The following is a 23,058-nucleotide window of genomic DNA, read 5'->3' on the forward strand; positions in this document are numbered from 1 at the left end:
CGAGGGATAGTGAATGGCATACTACAGATGTCTTTCTATAACTCTCATATTACATGAATGAAGAATTTGATGAAGTCATCCACATAGAGGGCATTACTTACTATTGGAGGAAGTTGTTCTATTATCAAGTTGATCTTGATTGCAAAAAAGTGCAACACTTAAAACTGAACCTTACATTGTGGATATATGTGGTTGGGAAAGAGAGCAGTTCACACTTGGGCATAAGATTTGGTTAGATAAGAAGTTTTTCATAAAAATAGGGAAATTCCAAATTTGTGGTCAAATCTGTCAAAAGACCAAAATTGTGGTCTATCAGAGTATTTCAAATCTCTAAGCAGTGTTAGGAAGGCATCTCTAATGGATGGACCAACCCATCAGTGCACTGAGGATTTAATCTTGGGGGGAGGGGGGGGCAGGTTGAACAGAAAAATATTAATATTTTTATTAATTTTATCTGTTCTACTAAAGTTCGTTAAATTTCATTCATTAAATAAAATTCATTAGGTGATTATAAAAATTTATTTAAAGAATAAAATCCAGTTTACTTTTCTTTTCACAAAGCTCTTGAATTATTTCCGTCATGGTTACATTAATCTCTCTGTGTATATACAGCAAAGCCAGTCTGTTCAATCGTGATTGTGTCATGGTAGATCTCAAATAGGTTTTTAAACGGCATAAGTTAGAAAATGACCTTTTACTGACGCATGTTGTTACTGGAAGCATTGCAAATATTTTTAATAAGTTATAGTTGTTAGGATATTTCATTTTGTCACACTTTGAAACTGCATCAACAACATTTTTGCATGGAGCTAATGCAAACGGTTTTTCAAATTTCTTATACAACAACTTGAATTTGGCGTTCAAAATCTGGATTTGTATAAGGCATAAAATTCAATTGTGTGAATTTTATGCCTGTGCATAAAATTCACACAACTGATGAAAATCTTCCATTGCACTTGCTGTTGGAGCATCTTTTCCATTTGGTAGAAGGGAAAAAAAAATTTCAAAATGTTGCAGTGCCGAGTGAAACGATCCTGAAGTTGAGTCAATATTTGATCAATAAATGGAATGAAAATAGTTCTCCTGAAATACTCTTCTACAGAATCAGCTGGAACATTGGACCTCAATGTTTGTTTTGATGTAGTCCTTGGCTTTTTAATGTCAATATTAAAATTATTGGTTTTTATACATGCTTCATTGTAAATATCTTTAAATGAAGACTCTGGTGTCATCATCATCAACATCAATAAAATTTAGGACAATTAAGAGGTCATCACTCACTGTCAGATTTTTGCATTATTTTAGACAATGGTAAGGTGCACACAAATATTTTTTGCAAGCTAAATAAAGACATCATAAAACCAAATTCACTGAATCAATGAATCAAAAAATCAATGAATTATTCAAAAGTTTTGTGTTAGAGGACGAGTCTCTGTCTTCCCAAGAAATTATTGTTTAAAGACTATGAATCACTGCATCATATAATTCCATCATGGTCATGATGGCTTCATGGCTTTCCACCCACCTAGTCGGGCAAACTTGGCATCGTCTCTGTCTCTTAATATCCAGTGTATATTTATCAATGTTGTCAATAAGGACATCCTGTCTCTTAGGGATATTGAAGAAATTGTGTAGCTTTTCAATTATGCCAATGCAATTTCATATTTCAGTAGCAGATACAGCATTTCCATTTGTCAAATTCAAACTATGTAATGCATAATGAACATATATAGCTGATATGTGAGATTGGACACCATTAAACTTTTCGCTCATTGATGTGGCACCATCGTAACCTTGCCCACGTAAATATGACAAATCGATGCCATAATTATTTAAGCTTTCTAACATTTTATCAGATAAGTTTTTTCCTGTAGTGCTTATTACAGGAACAAATTGTAAAAATTGTTCACAAACTTTGTTGTCATTTTATTCATCTATATACCTGGCACACAAGGAAATTATATGTAGTGGTAGAAATGTCACAAGTTTCATCAGCAAGAATTGAAAAACATTTCACCGAATTAATTTTTTCGACCAAACGGTTCAAAATGATTTCATTACATGCATTTATAATTTGATTTGGTATGTTCCAGCTAATGTAGGTAGCATTTTTAGCAGAATGTTTAAAATGTTCAGCCAAGTTTTTGTTGCCCCCATCGATTCTCGTTCTTAACAAAGTTTGAAAATTGTCTTCACTGGCGATTGGCTCCTGTTCAAATGAAAATTCTCCATAATTACGATGTCTTCTCAAGGGTATATTTTGCCGACCACATAAAATTACTGTTTTTTTTTATAATCAGCTCCAATCGTTTCCGATTAACTGCAGCTTGTGATGCAATATCTACATCAATTTGTCGATTGATTGGAATACATTTTCCATCTCGAATATTGTTTAGCCTTTCGCAAGGCATAACAGCCGTTATATGATATTTTGTTTTTTGATGATTATTAAATTTGTCAATGGCTTTCTTTCAATTATTATAATCTTGCGTAACTAACTGCCCAGGTACTTCAGATTTAGATTTTCCAACATTAGCAGGTGCAAAAAAACACAATATTTACAGTACACGCTATTTTCAACTTGAGAGTACACAAGCCACGTAAATTTTTCAAACCATGTGTATTGATAACTTCGGTTGTGAATTGCAGCACAGGTTGCAGGAAAATTAAAATTTGGTTCTGGTTTCCACAACTTTTTCACAATATCTAAATTATCGTCAGAATTAAACATTTGTTCTTTCAAAAATGCGATTTCGTGAGAATTATTAATAACTAAGGAAGTACTTTCTTCTGGATAATTCGATGGTTTTGTCAGACCCACGACTGGGGAAACCAAATCCAAATCGGTATTGACAATATCAATAGAGGCAACATTGCTACTAACATTTGAATCATCCTTTTTTAATTTTTTTTGAAATAGTTCAATAAAATACTCTGTGTACGTTTTTCCGCCATAATTTGAAGCACAAAATCCAAAAAACAAAATAAAATCTTTTACAAAATTAACTTTAAAATTTTAACTTTAACTTAACTTCAATGTTATTGAAGAATTAATGTACAGTGAGGTTACTCTTCAGAGATGGAAAGAAGTTTCAAGTTCAAGACATGCTTTTCAACAAACTCAATGCAAAATAGCACAGAATACGAGCGTATCGCACACGACCTATGACTGAGCATCTGCAATGATTCGCCAATAGATACCCGTGATGTTCTCTGGCCCGGCTCAGACAGCGTTTCTCACCCTTTCTAAGCTCAAGGACATGTAAAATGTATAAAACAATTCTATGGACCATTAAGTTATGTAATTTTTTTAAAAATATGTGGGGATTACCAGCATTTGGGTAAAACTGTGCCATTTATAACATAATAAATCTAAAAGCATGTTTTGAATATATATGGAAACATAATTATCTTGGAAGTAAACGAGTAAAAGTGTATCATCATCGAACAAAGTTTTAATTTTTATTAAACAAATAAATAATATGATATAATTATTTACTATTTACTTTTAATGAGAAGGATGAGCTTCTCAGCATTGTAGAGTTGCTGGATATCTGACTCAATATTGGTCAACTTCAGTCGGAGATCGGCACACACACACTAAGACGAATTCTGTATTTTGTTTTTATTTGAAGGAGTGATGAAAATCCTTTCCTGCAAAAATAGGTTGTAGAAAACTGCATGACGAATTTCGATGCTTCTTCAGATAATTCGGGAAATTCACTGCTCAGTGAAGGCGAGATCCAGAATAGAGCCAAACCACGATCACGGAATTGCATTTTAAGTCCACTGTCACTTGAAAGCTCAATTAGCTGTTCTTTTTTCGATAACGAAAGGTCGTTTTCATGACTGCAAGCTTGAAATGGATCGTGAACCCACAGAAATTTCTTATAAAAGTTATTCGGAAAATCATCATCTCATCTCATCCAATTGGTAACGGGTTGAGTCCACTAAGAAGAAAGGTTCTCCACTTATCACGATCTTTAGCTATCTCAATCATGACTCTATAGCTGGGTAGATGTGAATGTTCTTTCAGCAACTTTATCCAAGTACCTCTTGGTCTTTTTCTTCCTATATATATATATCCATTCAGAGCTAAATATGGGAGTCTTGAGGGGGCCATTCTCTGAATATGACCTAACCATCTCAGTTAATGCTTAATGATTGTCTCTATTATATTATCTGGGAAGTTTAAATCTGTTCTGACTTAATCGTTAGTCTTGTGTTGCATCCAGTAGGTGTTATTAATTTTTCTGAGGCATTTCATTTCAAATGCTTGAAGTTTCTTGATTGGTTGTTGAGTTAATCTCCAGGCTTCTGAAGCATAAGTAGCGGTTGGGATAATAATTGTTTTATATAATTTTAATTTTAGACTTGTTGGGATTTTTTTATTTTTCCATATTTTATTTAGTTTATTGATGTTGGTCCAACCTAGGTTTAGACTGTGTTTTACTGTTTCCATATTGTTAAGGTTACTAGATATGAGACTGCCAAGATAAACATATTTATTAATTTGTTCCAGCAGGTGATTTTCAAGATTTATAGAAATGTTTTCTTCTTCTCTACCTATCTTCATTATTTTTGTTTTATGAAGATTTATTTTCATACCATAAGTTTTACAAGAGTCGTTTAAAATATTAATCATTTTTTCTAACTGTGGTTTAGAATCTGCTAAAATAATGATATTCGGAAAATATGTTTCCAAATTCTGTTTCAGAGTTTTGAGGTGGACACAAACACTTTCCCAGTGGTTAAATTCTAAATTAATAAGTTTCGGGGCCCTATACAAAATAACCAATTGTATTTACCTTTTGAATACTATCCAAGGAAAGCTCCAAACCTCCCCGTCCCTTTCATCACGCGTTCGTAATCAGGCTACTGTTGATATTGATTTATATACACATTCAAAACTGTAAACAATTGTTGAATAATAACACAATAATGTAGGCATAATTACTGTAAAGGGAGAAAAGTCACAAAACAGAAAAATGTTCCTACAAAATAACCAATTGTATTTACCTTTGAATGAGATCCACTGGTCGAGTGTCCAGCAAGTCAGCAAATCTTTCCTTTCGTTCAGCGTATTAATATTATCGCATTGCAACTGATGGGAATTCTGTGTTTCTGTGGATTTGTTACAGACCTCTTTCTCTTCAGAAACTACACACAAACTGTCATTACAAACTCGTTTTGTATTATCACTGTCATCCGAGCAAATTTTTCCGTTTAAAGAAGATACCAATATACTTATCCATAATTGAAATACCGTACTTACTCGAATATAACTCGCCCTCTCATATAACTTGTACCCCTGATTTTACTTTTCGAAAAAAGAAATTAAGAAGTTTCGCATATACCTCGCAAATGAAAAAAAGCTGAAACATGTTCAGAGCAGGGGATAGTAATTTGCTCCGGTGGTAAGCAACATGCCCTCCCCAATAGCCACCATATTACAGAGGCAAGAAAAACAAGTACTTTTATTATGTCAGTGAATAAGGTACCAGCAGTCTATGTAATATATTTCTCAACAAATAGTGCAATTAGAGACAACTGGGATAAAAACGACACTAATTAACGAATCACATGTCCTTTCATACAGAAACTATGCTAGTTAGGCTCAAGCAAAACCATATGTTGCACCGGCAAATATCTAACTAAGAAGTTAGATATTTGCCAGTGCAAATATCTAACTTAACAATAGTTTTTAGTTAGCAGTATCTAACTAAAAACTATTGTTATTAATTAGATGTGTGTGAGTTCGCCTGCCCTAAAGCAGCAATAAAGTTCAACCGAAGGTGTAAAAATTCGTAAACATGTTAAAACTTAGAAATATATATATGTAGTGAATGTTGTTATGGCAGTTTCACATATGGAATTCGGTTGAAGAGAGTAAGCATTTCAACTCAACTGGCAGCTTGCTTTTATCTTTCAGTCGCATGATTTCCTAAAAATATATAAATACTGGGGTTAAACTCACAACATACTTTGTCCAAGTATTACTTAGCACTTCTGAAGATATACTGAGCCTTGGTTAAAGGAGGAAACCCTTCAACAATAAAAATCAATAAACAACAAGCAACTGGTTGAAATGTGGTCATGTGTACAACACATGTTCACTTCAAATCTGACAAAATAGTAAGGGAAAGTGGAAGCAATAAAACCATATTGTTGTTCACTTAATCCCTAATTTATTACTTGTCATTCTGCCTACAAATTGAAATAGTGGCAGAATGTTCATGGAATGAACATTCTGCCACTATTTCAATTTTATTTTTTTAAGTATCCACTTTATTTCAATAATTTTTACTTATTTAATTTTAATTTGTTTTGTTTGGATAATTAAAATATATAGATTTATTTGGTTAATTTAAGTCTGCCTGTGGACCACCTGTCCCATCGTTGCAGACCACAGGTTGAGAAACACTGTTATAGGGTACTCTCACCTTATGTGACAGCTAATTCATAAGTAGTATAGAAATAGAAGACATGACAGAACATAAATAAAAAAATGAATTTTAATTAGGAAAAGTATTTTGGAAAATTTTTTAGTGTATTTTAACTTTTTCTTTTTTCCTTTTGGGTGCACCACTGCAACCCACACTAGATGATCATTAGTAGAATGATGTTTTCCAAAGCCAGGCTGTGTTTTGATAAAAGGGTTGTTTCTCCCCAGAAACCATAAAAGATAACAGATAACCATTTTTTTTTTCCAGAATCATGCACAAGCAGCTGGTGAGAGCAATTGAACAGTAGTTATTTGTAGATTATGGATACTTCCCTGGCTTATGGAAAGGCAATAATAATTGCCTATTACAAAGTATCTGGAAATATGTGCTCAAGAAAAATTCTGTTATAAAGGTGCAATAATTGATTCATGGATAGATGTTTTACCGAACAGTTGGAGGGCACATAAGAATTTGTTTTTCCTGCTTTGCTTTTCTGAGAAAGGAACTTCGGGGGGGGGGGGGGGGGGGGATGTTGCTGATGTTATGGCAAAAATCTCCCCAAGAGTGTCAGCTTTTGGATCAGCAACTGTGCATCCATTATGTTGAAGGATTTTTTTTTTATGAATATTCAATTATTTCTAGTATTTTCCATGTTTGCATGATTACACAAATACAATTAAGTTTGCAATAATTAAAAGCAAGTTATTTTAGAGAAACCTATGGTATAACAAAAGAAACAATTAGATGATTTTCTCTAAAGAACTGATTTAGCTTGCACTCTATATTAATCCATTAACTGCTGCAATACTAAATATATAAGTTGAGATGTGCTAGTGGAGTGGGGGAGGGAGGGGGAAACAGGGATAGATAATAGCAAAATGGAAAGGAGACTGCATTCTGAAAAATGCCAGCAAGCTGTGTATAAGGAGATGCAGCAGAAAAAGTTAACCATTGGCACCACACGTTTCCTTCTGTTCTTAGTCACTACTGTTCTATTCAACTTAATGATATTTCACGTGGAAAGATTAGTCACCCTTTGTTGATAAAAGTTGGTGAGAGCTATAAAGAGTGATGATTTTTAAATCTCTTCACAAAGTTTTAAATAAATGTAGGTTTGACAGACGAGTAGTTGCTATTTTAACATCAATGAGTGCTTGATTTTGAATTACAGAATGAAGCAGTGTTATAGTTGTGGATGAGAAAGATGAAATATAAAAATGGAATGGGCAATGAATGTTTCTATATACCATCAAGAACTGTTTAAGTGCAAATGTTTGGATTAGAAAATTAAAAACAACAGATTCACATTGAAAAAGAATCCAATCAAAAAAGTGAAACAGAAATAATGAAAATCATCTCATTCAGTCTTCACTTGTAATGCCAAATAACATCTAATGAAGAGCTGAGTAAAACTGCTCCATGGGAGAAGGAATCAATGCTAGGTTGTGATCTGAATTGCCTAAAGATAAAAATATCCAAAATTTAATTATTAAGTGAGATTGAGACAAATTAGTGAGGTTTTTATTGGATAGAAATGCAGGGGATCAGACATTGTGTGGGGTGGACAGGAAATGATGGGTCATCCCTGGAAGATGTAGCAGAAGACTGCATAAGGCAAGGAAGTGAGGAGTATACTTTTTGGATGGAGAGTGATGAGCAAGTGGCAGGTGTTGCCAAAATATCAATGCGAAGAGTGCTAATGAGTTACATAAAATATGACAAATATATTGCTGGTTGAGTGAATTTATGTGGATAACTAAATGAACCATGGTAAGTATCAGTCTGTAAATAACTATTTACCATGATAAATAACATTGTTGGATATCACAGATCACAACAATAAAATTTACTATGCCAAGTGTTGCTGATCATTACTTTACGTATGCCACAAACTCAAAATGGGGTGCTTAAGGGTCAAAGCTAAATAACTGGGAGGAGACCTCCACATAGCCTTTTAAGGAAGGCAGAAAAGCAACTGGAGCTTCTGACTTGATGTCCAATCCTCACCTTCTCATCATGCACCCTGTTGGGTATTTAGCTGGACACTGAACAAGGATGGGTTCCCAATTTGGGATTTAGCCAGCCAAATTGTATTCTTATTAATATTCAACCATAATGCAAAATGATGGTACATGACAAAATTTCATGCTGGTTGGAGCGTCACCCAGTTTTTGTTGGGAAACCAGAACGAACGGCAAAAATTCAGCTACCAAAAAAAATCCCAAACACATTCCTACTTGACATCAATAGAGTTCAAGATCGGTACTATTAATATAAAAAGCATCAATAAAAAAGAAATGGAATTAGCAGAAAAATAGAATAAGTACCACATCAGCATAATGAACATAACTGAAACAGGAAAGACAAAAACTGGTGAGATCTTTGTAAGCAATAAATACAAAATGTTACATTCATGCAATAACAATCAGGGAAAAGGAGTAGCTATAATATTCAACAGTAAATATGAGGCTAATCTTCTTGAATGGCATGCAATATCAAATAGTGTTGTGGGCAAATATCAGAATGGGGAAACTGGACAATGAGACTTATTTGTGCTTATAGTCCCACAGAAGGATCTACTAAGATAGAAGTGGAGGAATTTTTTGAAGCTTTAGAGAAAGCAACTGACACAATGAAAAAGGAAAAGTTGGTCCTTGTTGGAGATTTAAATAGCAGAGTAGGAAATGATTCAGACATACAGAAATATTTTGGGAAAATATGGAGAAAAGAGCAAAGATAATAATAATGGCAAATACTTGTTGGATTTCTGCTCAGGACATGGACTGGTTATTAGTAACACAATGTTCCAACATAAAAATGTGAATAAATTCACATGGAGAGAAGAGGCAAGGAATAAGAAAAGTCTCATTGACTATGCTATTGTTGATAGTAATGTTTTCTCGCAGGACACTAGAGTGTACAGAGGATCTGAAATTGGATGTGACCATCATTTTTCTTTGAACAGGATAAAATTGAATTCCATATTGAAAAGAAGAACAAGAAAGATTTAAAGCGAATGAGAGTTGAGCAGCTGTCAGATGTGAACTGTAGCTTAAATACACAAACGTTATTCAAGAAAAATTATAAGGTTTGAGAACAGGAACCAAACCTTAGAATTGGCAAGCCCTGAAGAAAACATTGATTGATTCAGCCAGAGGCATGTGGTGAGGTTGTCTTCAAGGAGAGAAAAATCAGAACTCCTTGGTGAATAGCAGTGCAGGAAAAGAAGAAAACATATCAAAAGTTCATGACAAATAAGTCAGCTTGAGCTCTTAGAGAATATAGAGACAAATGTAAGAAAGCTAAACAATGTGTAAAACTAGCTAAATAAAAGTGATGGGAAGACTTTAGCAAGAACATAGAAAAAAAATATCAGGAAGGTGGTAAAATATTCTGGAGGCTGTTTAAAAACCTCAGAAATGGAGGAAAGAGTGCTGTAAAAGAATTATAGATGATAAAGATGACATGAAAACGGGAGAAAAACAGACCCCCCCTGTGCCTCAGAGGTCTGTTTTAGGCCATTGCTGTTTAACTTGTATGTTAATGATATTGGTGAAGATTTGGATGGAGATATTCAGTTGTTTGCAGATGATGCAAAGCTGGGACAAACCATGAAGAGTAGAGAAGGTGTTGTGACCTTACAAGAAGACTTGAATAAATGGAGTGACTGGGCATGGGAATGCGAGTTCAATGTTGCAAAATGTAAGATTTTAAATTTTGGAAAACAAAAATGGGATGCAGAATTTATGCTTGGTGAGGATATATTGTCAGAGGTGAAGGATATAAGAGATCTGGCGGTGATAGTGTACAAGGATCTGAAATTTAGGGGATACATAGCTAAAATTGTGAAGACAACACAAAGGCTTTTGGGAATGATGCAGACGACACTGACTTGTAGAAGTAGGGAGATTCTTGTTCCATTGTATAAGGCTTTGATTAAGACACACATGGACTATCGTGCCCAGATTTGGTCACCTGGTTTTCAGAAGGATGCTGGAGGTGACTGACTAAGGTAGTTTCTAACCTTTGGAATGTCGAGTATGAGGAAAGATTGAGAAGATGCAACTTGCAGAGTCTGGTGGACAGGAGGAAGAGGAGAGATATGATAGAGACCTACATGTTATTAAGGGGTTGTTATAGGATCAATGCTGGAGAGGTTCTACAGAAAATAGTGGAAGATCAGAGGAGAACCAGAGGTAATCCCTGGAAACTGTATAAAGAGGGCGTGTGAGTAGGGAAGTGAGAAGCAGATTTTTTTCATGCAGAGTTGTGAATGATTGGAATGCCTTGCCTGAAAGTATGGTGTCTGCAGAGAATTTGAGTGTGTTTAACACTTTCATTGCCAAGCTGAAAATTGGAATTTCCTTGGTGGCCAAATTTTATTTTTATTTTTTTATTTAGTTAGTGACGTCTCACGATAATGCGTGATCGGCCATTTGGTGAGAACTCGCAGCGTGTGATCGCGCGATATCGTTCATTGCCAAGCTGAAAATTGGAATTTCGTGTGGTGGCCAAATTTTTTAAATTTTTTTATTTAGTTAGCGACGTCAATGCGATAACGCGTGTTCGGCAGTATGGTGAGAACTCGCATCGCGCGAAATCGCATGATTGGCAATGAACGTGTTAAAGCACGGTATGATGAGCTGTGTGTATAATAAAAGGACCTCCCAGATGAGTCTTCGACTCCCATGGGATCTTGGGCAATAATAATAATAATAATAATAAAAATCCCAAGAATTTGGATGGCACACATTCAACATTAAGTTCACATCCGATTTTCACTTTAAACAAATAGTTGAGAAATTATGGAAATATAACAAAGACCTGTATTTAAGTTTTTTAGATCTGGGAAAGGCATATGACAAGGTGCCAAGAGAGAAGCTATTTAAAATGCTATAGTTGTATGGTGTCAATGGGACATTATTATTATTATTATTATTACATGACACCTCCAGGGAGTCCATGGACTCATCGAGGGAGGACACTAGCTCTACAGCTCTCTATCTCCATCACCAACTCCATCTACACATTTACACCAGGCTGGCCGATATCAAGAATACTTATATCAAGCAATACTTAGTCTTTGAGTTGTAAGTCAACAGTTAAAACTGAAGGAGGTACAGGAAGATGGTTTTGATGTTAAATCTGGTGGATAAGGATGTACATTATCCTCTGGTATTCATTATCTATATGGATCACATCATGAAGGAAAGTGGTATTAAACCCGATATCAAAATTGCAGATGTTGATCTCAGCTCTTTACTTTATGCAGATGTTATACTTTTAAATAAATCCAGTACTAGTCGGCAAGATTCCCTGACTAAATGGAATAACTGTTGTGATAAATTTGGTATGGAAATCAGCAATAACAAAACAAAGAATGAAAATAGGTAGAAAGATTGAAAGTATCAACATGAATGGAGTTCTTATAGAACAAACAAAACATTTCAGCTACTAAGGCATAATTTTTAGTGAAGATGGTCATTTAAATATGGAAATAGACAACAGAATCAACACAGCGGGTAAGGACAAACACTATTGCTGATGATTACAACTGCAAATTCAGATGAATCCACTTGTGACAATTTATATAACTGACCATTTTGAGTAGAAAATGGGTGCATATTCAAATTTTTGAATTGCATGCAAATGGATCACGTGGTAGCACTCGACAGGATAAACGGCAAAAGGCTACACCAAGTGAATTGCATCTGAAGGAAGCTCTTTGTGTGAAGGAATAAAGTTGCAAATTTGGATGGCTTGTATTGTTTCAAAGACATTATCTAGATAATTTTACACGCAGCAGAATTGTAAAGCTTGAAGAAGGCCACAGAATTTGGAATCTCACATTGCATTGGATCCAGATTCTGGATACAATGCTATGCGACGTTTGTAAAAAGAAGGCCTATAGTCTGCATTCCTTTATCTACAGCTCATCGTAGAGTACATTTTCAGTGGTGTTGCATTCTTAATAATTGGACAAGATGCCAATGGGCTAATGTCTCTTTACAGGTGAGAGTTGTTTTAGTCTTTCCTCTAATTCTAGACGACACTTGATCGGACATGTAGATGTTAGAAGAGTAAAGGGGCTAACACAGAGCCCTGTGGAAACCTGGGCCTGCTCTTTTTCCCACCAATATAGACCCAGATCTTTCTTTTGGAGAGAATGGATTCAAAAAGCTGGACAGTATTTTTGCACCTTATAATAATATAAGATGCAAACATAACAGCATTATTCGGGAAATATGCATTTAAAAACAGCTATGAAAATAAAGGGTATGAAAGAACTTCATGTAATTAAAAAAGGATACAAAAGAACATGTATTTAATTAAGAGTGAGCAGAAGAAGTATATTTAAACTATTGAAATAAATACAATTCTAAAAATTAATCTTAGTAATCTGTTAGTTATACAGAGTCCTATTTACAGAAAAACTTACAAATATAACTCATTCAAAATTGCACTGTAATTTATGAATGCAACTGAACTGCCACTAGTGTATTAAATATAGTAGAAAATATCAAAGGCAAATAAATTTTACATTATTTACAAAAACCAATTCTTAAGTCATAAGTTGATTTTTTAATGTAATTAAAAAAAAAAAAAAAATCACCTGGCCAAAAGATCCTTTTCCTATAAGACAGTCTATTTCATATCGGTCCATAAATTTTTCTCCATTCCTAATAATATAATCATGATTTTCATCATCATATCCATCATTGTATACCTTTCGTTCCTTTTTGTGACTCGTATCTTCTCCTTGAGTCTGTTGTGCCCTTCGTTTTTTCTTTGCATAATATACCTATGGATTATTTTTTTAAACAGAAATAGCAAACACATATTTAAATATGGGTTTGAATAAATATAAGACAATCCTGTAAAATATATATAACTGCAACAAATAAATTTTTTCATTAATTCCACTTTATCAAAGATCTAATTAAATCAATATGAATTCATTCATATTGTGATAATTAATTCAACTTAATTTATATTAACTACAAGAGTCGAGTAAAGCAGAATATCTTTAAAAGAGAATTCTATAATAAAATATTTAACACTATCTTTCACAAAGATAAAAAAATTATTTTAGCACAGAGAATAACATAATTATCACTTTTTTCTTTTTGTAAGAGCCCAATCACCAAACATTCTAATGATTAAAGGAGCATTCTGCAAAATACAATTTAATAAGATAATAAACATAATAATAATAATAATTAATAATAATAATAAACAGTGTTAACATTCACCATGTGTAACTGTATCCTGTAACTGTACATTTCTATGTGGTAACTATTTTTTATTTTTATTTAATCTCACCAACAAAAGATTATTTAGGTATCACATTTTAATATCATGGATACTAGCATATGATGTGCCCTGCCTCTAGAAACAAAGAACTTTTCTTTACCACCTAAAAGGTACTAAAACATTCATATCCCTCCCCAGTAGGATTCGAACCTACAGCCTGGATCAAGAGTGAAAGTACTATCTGCCAAGTGAACCACGCAAGCAAACTGTATCCAATTTCAAATAATATAATAAAACAGAATCTACTTTATATCTTTTTTTATGGCAATCCAATCCACAACAAAAGGTTTATATAGGATTGAAAAAAAAAAAAGTACCAAATATGATAGTACTGTTTTTTTTAAGCCACTTCAAGAGCCCTGCACTCATTCTCACAAAATCCAACACTTGTTAGATGTTGTTCTGCAAACAAAACTTAGTACACAACACATAGCAATAACAATCAAGTGATTATAGAAATAATTAAAATTATAACAACAAAAAAGCTAACATCCTACTGTGGCACCCTCCAGAGTTAAAATTCATGTTAGTCATTTTAAGATTGTGTTGAGTACAATGGCTGTCGAATAGCTTAAATTCAGTCTTGGAGGGCAAGTCATCATAGGATTTTAGTTCCTTTGTCTGTCACAGTTTTGAACAGTTTTCACAATTACTTAATTGTTAGTGCTTTATCTTCTGTTACAATGTGCTATGAAGATGATTTGGAATTCAAAACAAATAGCAACAGCTTTAATAAATTGTGTTTACCTTCTCCTGACCTACAAAAAAAAATAAATAAATAAAAGGGGTTCCACGAGGTTATCCATCATGTAAAATGTTCTAAGTGTGAACCAGTAGTATTTTAATGAGTAAATAACAATTCATTCCAACTCCACAAAATGCTGATATTTCTACAGTGAAAAAATTCAGAATCTTAGAGCAGATACTTCTGCTCTATAAAAAAAAAATAAATAAATAAATAAATAAATAAAAAGCACTTTTAACATAATATATAATGTTGACAGTCTATATTCAGTAGCAAAGCGAGTGATTCTTATATTGTTTTTATTACAATTTCCTGCTTTTGCTAGATAGCTATGGCATGGTTTTACTTTGAGTACTCTGAGAGATGAAATTTTTAATTTTTTATCACAACAATTTAAGTTGTTAAATAACTACTTGAGAAACTAAAGTAGTTTCTCAAGTAGTTATTTAAGTAAAATATGAAATATTTTAAATCAAAATAAAATATGAAAAAATTACACATACAATATTTAATTCACAATAAAAGGCACTAATCATGCTATATTTATTTACTTAGTTGTGATGAATCACTAGTTTTACATCAAACATCTTCAGAGCACAAAGTATCACATTATACAAACAGCAACAATTTAAAATTATAATGAACAAACTAAAGAGTCCCAATTGGTGCCATCTATCAGTGGATAGAGAGAGAGATCAAGTATTAATTCAAATGACCATCTTAAAATGACCATCTCATAAATTTCTGATCAACTGATACAGCATACTTGTTGAAGTTTGGGGGACTGTTTAAAATCTGCTGATTATAAACACATCTGGAATGGGATGAGGAGGATTTTTAATGTTACTTATTGCTAATTAAATTGCATTTAATATTTTCTCTATTTTCTGGAATTACAGCCACTGGCTGAAAAAAAGTGTTGCAAAGATAGGTGAGTTCAGTACTAAGGGCAGTATCATTGGAACAGATAGTTCTGGCTCCATGTGCTAGTGCTTTAAGTATACCATACCATACTGTTGTGCAGGATGATGTCATTGTGCAAATATCTTCAAATGTGTGTGTGTGTGTGTGTGTGTGTGTGTGTGTGTGTGTGTGTGTGTGTGTGTGTGTGTGTAGGCATTCAGTAAATAGAAAAAGTTAATGAACAATTTGGAAAGTGTATGACTGATGTATGTAGAAAGGGCAAAAACCAATTTGATTCCTTTTCCATTATGAAGTGGATTTCAGGATATCAGCTATTCAAATGTATCTAATGTGTCTGGAACATGTGGCCAAATTGCAAATGCATCATTTACACAGTGCAGTCAACCAATGGCTTGAACATAGCTGTGTTGAGTGTTGGTTCTCTATTTGTTCTGTGCAGAAATTAGAAAGGTAGGATGGGATGAACCCATGACCAACCCATCTAGGTGTCTGTATTTATATATATATATATATATATATATTTTTTTTCCTTTCTGTGTGAAATAACCAGAATATCGTGTAAATTTGAAGAATTTGAATATATTGGATGCGTGTATCGGGGGGGGACTACTATTATTATTATTATTATTTCACACCTCCAGGGAGTCCAAAGACTCATCTACAAATCTGTCTCCACCAACTGACTGTGACTACACCAATGCCATTGTTACACCCCGATACCTTAAGAATGTAGAATTCCCAGTTATCATGGTGTAACATGAAGAGAAAATAAAATAAAACCCCTGTATAAAAGCTAATAGATGAATTATTTAAAAGAAAGAAAAATATTCTTGCATCCAAGTAAAATATATAACAAAAAAGTGTTTGTTGAACTAACTAATAAAAGAAGGAATATTTTAGTGTTGTGATATAAAAAAAAAATATTAACTAAGTAAGACAGAAAGGATTAATCATAAGAAATTGTATGTGAGAGGCTAGAGATTAAAATATTAAGTAAATTCTTAAAAATTTGGAAGAGGGATTAATTTAGAGGCTAGCAAAAGAAAAACAATAGACTATCGCTCAGGGTCAATTCCCGGATTTGAGACATCGTCACGGGCTCGCCGACAAAGGATGTTTGGCAGAAAAACGCCACCCTAATTGGTCGGTGAAGTCGAATCAAGTAAGGGGCGGAGAAAAGAAATTAAAGAAGGTGCCATTAGGAGTCAAGGTATAAAAGGGTGAGAAATCCCCCCCCACCCAAGACACTTTTTCATGGATAGTTTCTTCACGAGCTCCTTCGTATAGGTTTCACCTGGTTTTCCTGAGTGGCGGGATTGGAGTTATCTCTGTCGTCACAACAAGGAAACAAAAGTGAGCGGGATTTCGATTCCGTATTTCCTATGGTAAGAAACGAGGAATGCCATTTAGCTAAAGGAAAGAAGGTATTATCTATGTGTTTCATAATCCAGTGACAACTACGAAAAAAGGAAATCTGTAAAGAAGTCTGTGTCCACGTGGTGAGTTTCACAGCCATTGTATAGATGATTCAAAGCATGTCCTTAATTCAAGAACGAAAAGGTAAGATCGCATAAGCACAGTTTAATGCCAAAAGAACTTAGAAGAACAGATTATAAGAGAGATCATACCAGGATAGAATAATCAGATAAAGGTAGAGGCCAGTATAGAAAACTTAAGAGAAAAAGGTACTGTAAAAATCTCATGTTAACTGAAAATCGTTTGTAATTGTTATCATTATTCTATTACTGAACTGTTGAAGAGACTAAGAAAAGTTATACTAGGACTTTAGTGCATGACGGATTATAATGAAAGTATGCTTGTTAATATTAATATTATATGAGTAATTATGTGTCCTGAAATTTATGCATGTGTATTGTAACTTATAGGAAAGTTTTAAATGTCAAAGTTATGTGTTAGTACAGTGAAAGGATAATTTAATCTACATAGTTTTGGATAGTTAAATAGAGTGAATTGATTACATATGTCCATGTGCTACAGCATATAGCATATATTCAGACTAATATAGGGTTAACTAAGGTTAATTAGATCTGGGATTGTACATATGATTTTATGTGTTGAATTTGTTATGGTGGCATGATCGTAATACCCATATAGGATCTTAGCCAAATACTTGTGATTAGCTAATGTTAATTTGTAAATATTTTCTTAGTATTGAATTGAATTATATTAGAAATTGAATTGTACCATACTAATGAGTTTAATAAACCTTTGTTCATTGATAAAACAGTTATCTGAAATTGCTGCCCAATGCACCACTTGAAAAACGTACGAACCTAGTCACGCGGGAAATTAATGTGTTAAGAAACGAGATAAAGTGTCACGACTGCAATATTGTTTCACATTCAGACAGATTTTAGTAATTGCTCCTTGTTTTTGTATTTAATATCTCAAACTAAATGTCCCAAAAGGCGCAGCATAATATAAATCTTAGGGACACTAAGGAGAGAAATAACTTAAATATTTGTATTTTTGGGTGATATCTCGTGCATAGATAATAGTTGAACATAGATAAGCAGAATCTCACTAGATAGAATAATAATCGTAAAATGGGACACACCATCTACCGCCGACCACCATCACTAGTATTTCCACAGACAATCACAAACATCCATGCCCATGGTGGGATTGGAACCTGCAGTCTTTTGGCTGGAGAGCGGATATTCTAACCACTCGGCCAGCCAGGCTGGCATCAAAGATCTTAGTTAATGGTGCATTAGTAAATAGTGAAGTAAAGTCAAAGCTAAGCATGATGTATGAACTTTTTAGTAAATGGTTCTTTAACACACTTTTATGTAAGTGAAAAATTTTTCACAAAGGAGACTGAAATACCTGCAGGGGAAGACACTAAGAATTAAGCCAAATATTTAGCAAGTTTGTATGTATGACTGTTTATACTATCAACAAATGGGTGTATGGGGCATATCTTATTTGTGAATTTTTGATGCTCTATATATTCTGGGTGGCTTTACAACATTGGCTTGAATATATTAACAGTTTCTTTGGGCAAAGAAGTAAACTTTTTTCAGTAAAACCACCTAGAATATAATGATGACTTTTTTTGAATTCCTGATCTACTGCAGTCTCAGACTGAGAAGGACTGCTCACAGCTTAGGATTTAAAATACTGCACAGTTGTCCCATGAAGCATTGATAGCTATATTTATATTTGACAGCTCTACATGAGCTGTCAAATCTTTACTAATCTTTTCACATAATACTATGCTAGACTAGCCTATTTGAAATATGTTGGGCCTTGGCCAAATTTACTTTTAATTCTGACACAGTTCAGGATGGTATTAGTGTGGTATTAGGCTAACCTATTAGAATGCCAATTTCCACTTACCAAATTATCATATGATATAATATCATACCACAACATCTATACAAAGATGATAAAATTCTACACAGAGATGACATCACACACTTTGGATATGATATCCTCTCTTTGTATCATCCTCGGATGAGTAGAAAAGCTTATGTGATGGCAATTCATGTTGAGTTAACTCAACATGTAAAGAGATGGTGGTAAAAAAAAGACAAAACAAAAAGCGTGCATCTGTGAGATAGAAGTTCAGATAAGTCTGTGAAGGATAGATCATCTATGAACCAAATTGCTCTCCTCTGGAAAACATGGAGAATTTTTTTTATGTTGCTCCCATCAATGAAAGTTATTTGCAAATCTATAGTACATTTTGTACTGTGGGTGGGCTAATGATTTTTTTTAATCGATTTTATATTTTTGTATATATTTTTTCTAAATTTACTTTTACGTAGTCCAGAAGTCCTGCTCTAGAGACCAAACATGGAACTCAGATGGTGGGATTCGAACCTGCAGCCTGTTGGTTGGAGTGTAGGTACACTATTCACTGAGCCAGGTTTTAGGAAGGATTTTTAATACAGTTTCAGACACACCACACCAAAAAATGTGACCTGTTCTACTACAGAGGCTCTGTGGTGTATACCTAGGAGAACAAGTTAAGAAAAGATCAAGGGTATTGGAAGAGCAGAGATTATCAAGTATTTGGATTGATAGATGCACAATGTCATATTGTCAGATGCACAATTGGTAGATGCACTGCTTATAGCAAATACTGCTGCATCTTTTCTAGTCTCATCAGTGGAACTGGAAAAGAGAATACAGTTGTGGACATGAAAATGGCCTAGAACACCTCCCTACATGAATAATTGAAGAAAGTAAAAGAAGTGGAAGTTAGAGTATTTATATAATTTTGGAAAACTAAAGAATGTTACTGAATTGGGCATGGAAACCTTAAGTCAGAGGATTCCAAACTCAATATTCACTGGCAAGCAACACCAGAAAAGCACAAATTTCTTCTGATAGTATTCACCAAAAAAGTACCCTTGTGGTAAAAGAAGAAGTCATATGGAGTGTAATTTGGACAGTTAAGGTGGACTTATGGTAGTTGTACCTGCAATTTTTGTTTCTCTCAAAAATAGGAGATTTTGTCTAGATATCTGGTAATAATGTACATGCCTGATGTTGACATTTATGCTGCAGATATTGCTAAAGTGGTAATTTTTTTTTTTAGCATAGAGGATTAAATCAAGTAGTCATTGGATATTTTGTTTGATTTATAATTTTTGTTGTATTTTGTTTTGAGAGAGGTTTTTCTTTTGAATCGGTGAAACTATGATTATTTATTGTGTATTTCATGGTCGAATTTGGGAACATGTGAAAATAGAGCCAAACATATACAAATGTTTTGGGAAAATTTGGAGAAAATAGCAAAGCTAATAATAATGGTCAGTGCCTGCTGTATTTCTGTTCAAGACATGGACTACCTCCATGTACCAACATAAAAATGTGGACAAATTCACATGAAGAGAAGATGCAAGAAATAAGAAGTTTTGCTGATTATGTTAGAGGTGACAGCAATGTTTTCCCACTAGTTAAAGACAAAAAAAAAAAAATGTATAGAGGATTTTAAATTTAAAGAGATCACTATTTAGTTTTGAGCAGAATAAAATTTCATATTGCAAAGAAGTGTGTAAGAGAGTTTTAAAACAAATCAAAATTGAGCAGCATTCAGAGGTGAACTGTAGACTCACATACACAAGCAACATTCAATAATAAAAAAAAAATAAAAAGTAAAAATTAGAGTTTGAAAACAAAAACCAAACCTTAAAGATCAGTGGCAAACATTGAAAAAAATATATTGAAAAAAAGCATACTGAAATATGCTGATTGCATATTGAAAGTTCCTGACAAAATAAGTCAACCTGTGCTCTTAGAGAATATCAAGAGAAATGTACAAAAGCCATGCATTGCGTAAAACTAGCTAAACAAAAGTCATGGGAAGAGTTCAGTAAGAACATGGAAAATAAATTTCAGGAAGATGGCAAAATATTCTGAAGGCTATTAAAAAAGCTTAGAAATGGAGGAAAGAGTACTATAAAAGGAATCAAATTCCTTTTATAGTACTTCAGTTTTCGTAGGTGTCATGAAAACTAAAGATATTTCTAGATATCTGGAGGAATTACTTTGACAGATTGTTTAATGAAGCAAGCAATGTCAGCACCATGGTAGAAAACTCCCAACAGGAATACATATTCATTTCTAGTGAAACCTGTGGAGTATTCATAACTAAAAATTTTTATATGTATGCCATAGTAATCAACTTTTTAATATGTAAATATTTTGTCTTAAGTATCATAAGACATCATCAGTACAGTTATTCAACAATAGGAATTACATTCAAAAAAACATTAGTGCACATGCTTACATTGGAATTCCTCTATGTATACTATTGAGCTGTAATTAAATTAAATTAAAATATAACTGATAAATTTATTTTATACAATTGAGCATAACAATTTCCCAGACTTTTGGAATAGTGAGACAGTCTTAACGTAAGGCTTCAGCACTTTCTTTATACAAATGCTCATGTTTATATTTTGTATGTAGTAGCTTGGTGTTTTGCTATTGAAACCTGTAGTTAGCATTTTCAATTCTATGTTGTGCAAGGCCAGATTTGTTAGGTTTGATAAGACAGATGTGATCTTTATGTTCAGAGATGTGTTTATTTACAGATCTTGTTTGTCCATAGTAAGACAAGTTACAAGAACATGGCACTTCATATACGCAGGTAGCATCATTGGTGAGAGTTTGTCTTTTGGAGAAGGTAACAAATTGTAAATTTGGTTGATTGGTTTATAGGTAGCAGCAAGTTTGTATTTCTTCAAGCATGTGCACTAATGTTTTTTTAAATGTAATTCCTATTGTTATTTAATAACTGTACTGATGATATCTTATGATACTTAAGAAAAATATTTACATGTTAAAAAGTTAATTACTATGGCATACATATGAATTTTTAATTACTAATACATATCCATATTTGAAGTGGAAAAAACCAAAAACCTGAAATATGAAAAGGCAGATGGAGTAGATGAAATTTGACTAGAAATGCTCAAATATGGAGGTATAAAAGTTTTGCAGGGCTGCATGGATAATTCAGAAGGCCTAGTCAGAGGGTTGAATTCCAGATGACTGGAGTAGAGCTCTCGTAGAACCCATCTATAAAAAGAGAAATAACATAACATAGTTCTCACATCGAGAATTACAGAGGTATTTCTCTGCTGAATGTTCCTGGTAAGATTTATGCAAGTATACTTGAGAACCAGCTAAGAAAAACTGTGCAAGAAAAACTTGGTGAAAAAAGTTGGATTCATGCCATCCGAAGGTTGTCAGGATCAGAATTTCACTTTACAACAGATAGTTAAGAAATTATAGGAAAATTACGAGGATCTGTACTTAAGTTTGGTTAGGTCTCAAAAGGCATACAAAAAGTTATGTAGGATAAATGATACATTATACAGGCAATACACAGTCTATATTTATGTTGTAAGCCAACAGTTAGAAATGAAAAGAATACAGTTGATGATGGTTTGATATAAAATCAGGTGTGCAGCAAGGGTGCACATTCTTTCCAATGTTATTCATTATCTACATGGATCACATTATTTAAGAAAGTGGTATCAAATTTGATTTCAATATTGGCGATGTTAATCTTAGCTCTTTACTTTATGCAGATGTTACTTCTGAATAAATCAAGGACAAATCTGCAAAATTCCCTGACTAAATCGAATAACTGTTGTAATATATTTGGTATATTACATCATAATTATAATATATATCTGTACTTAAGTACAGATCCTTATCATTTTCCTATAATTTCTCAACTATTTGTTGTAAAGTGAAATTCTGATCCACATCAGAATTTCACATGGCATGAATCCAGCTTGTTCTTCACACACATATATATCAATAAAAAGACAAAGACAATGAAAATAGGCAGAAACATTGAAAACATCAACATCCTGAATGGTGAACCTATAGAACAAGTAAACATTTCAGCTATTTAGGCACAATTTTTAGTGAAGATGGCAAATTAAGTATGGAAATCGACAACATAATTAATAAAGCTGGTATGGTAGGAAGTTAGCTGAATAAATTTATATGGAATAAGAAAGAAATTAGTCAAAATACTAAATCAGCTGTGTTCAAACCAATTTTAACTTATGGATCAGAGCTGGGTTAGAAATAAAACTTCAAAGTACAGAGACCTTTGACATGTGAGTTCTGAGA

General features: G+C 33.4%; 1 protein-coding gene across 4 annotated transcripts in view; it reads right to left on the bottom strand.

Annotated features, from left to right (window-relative positions):
- LOC150100588 (dual specificity tyrosine-phosphorylation-regulated kinase 1A-like) overlaps nucleotides 1-23,058 on the bottom strand; it is a 432,192-nt gene that overhangs the window by 341,740 nt on the left and 67,394 nt on the right. For all 4 annotated transcript variants that reach the window (XR_016549192.1, XR_016549193.1, XR_016549194.1 and 1 more), the window contains exon 3: nucleotides 13,060-13,248. Coding sequence is in view for 1 of the 4 variants with exons in the window: in XM_090402112.1 (XP_090258238.1) it covers nucleotides 13,060-13,248 (189 nt within the window). In the remaining 3 variants the exon portion in view is untranslated. The remainder of the gene's footprint in view (nucleotides 1-13,059; nucleotides 13,249-23,058) is intronic.

This window comes from Typopeltis vanoorti, chromosome 12 (assembly GCF_054136105.1).
Source record: "Typopeltis vanoorti isolate ZY-2024b chromosome 12, IOZ_Tvanoo_1.0, whole genome shotgun sequence".
Classification (NCBI taxonomy): domain Eukaryota; kingdom Metazoa; phylum Arthropoda; class Arachnida; order Uropygi; family Thelyphonidae; genus Typopeltis; species Typopeltis vanoorti.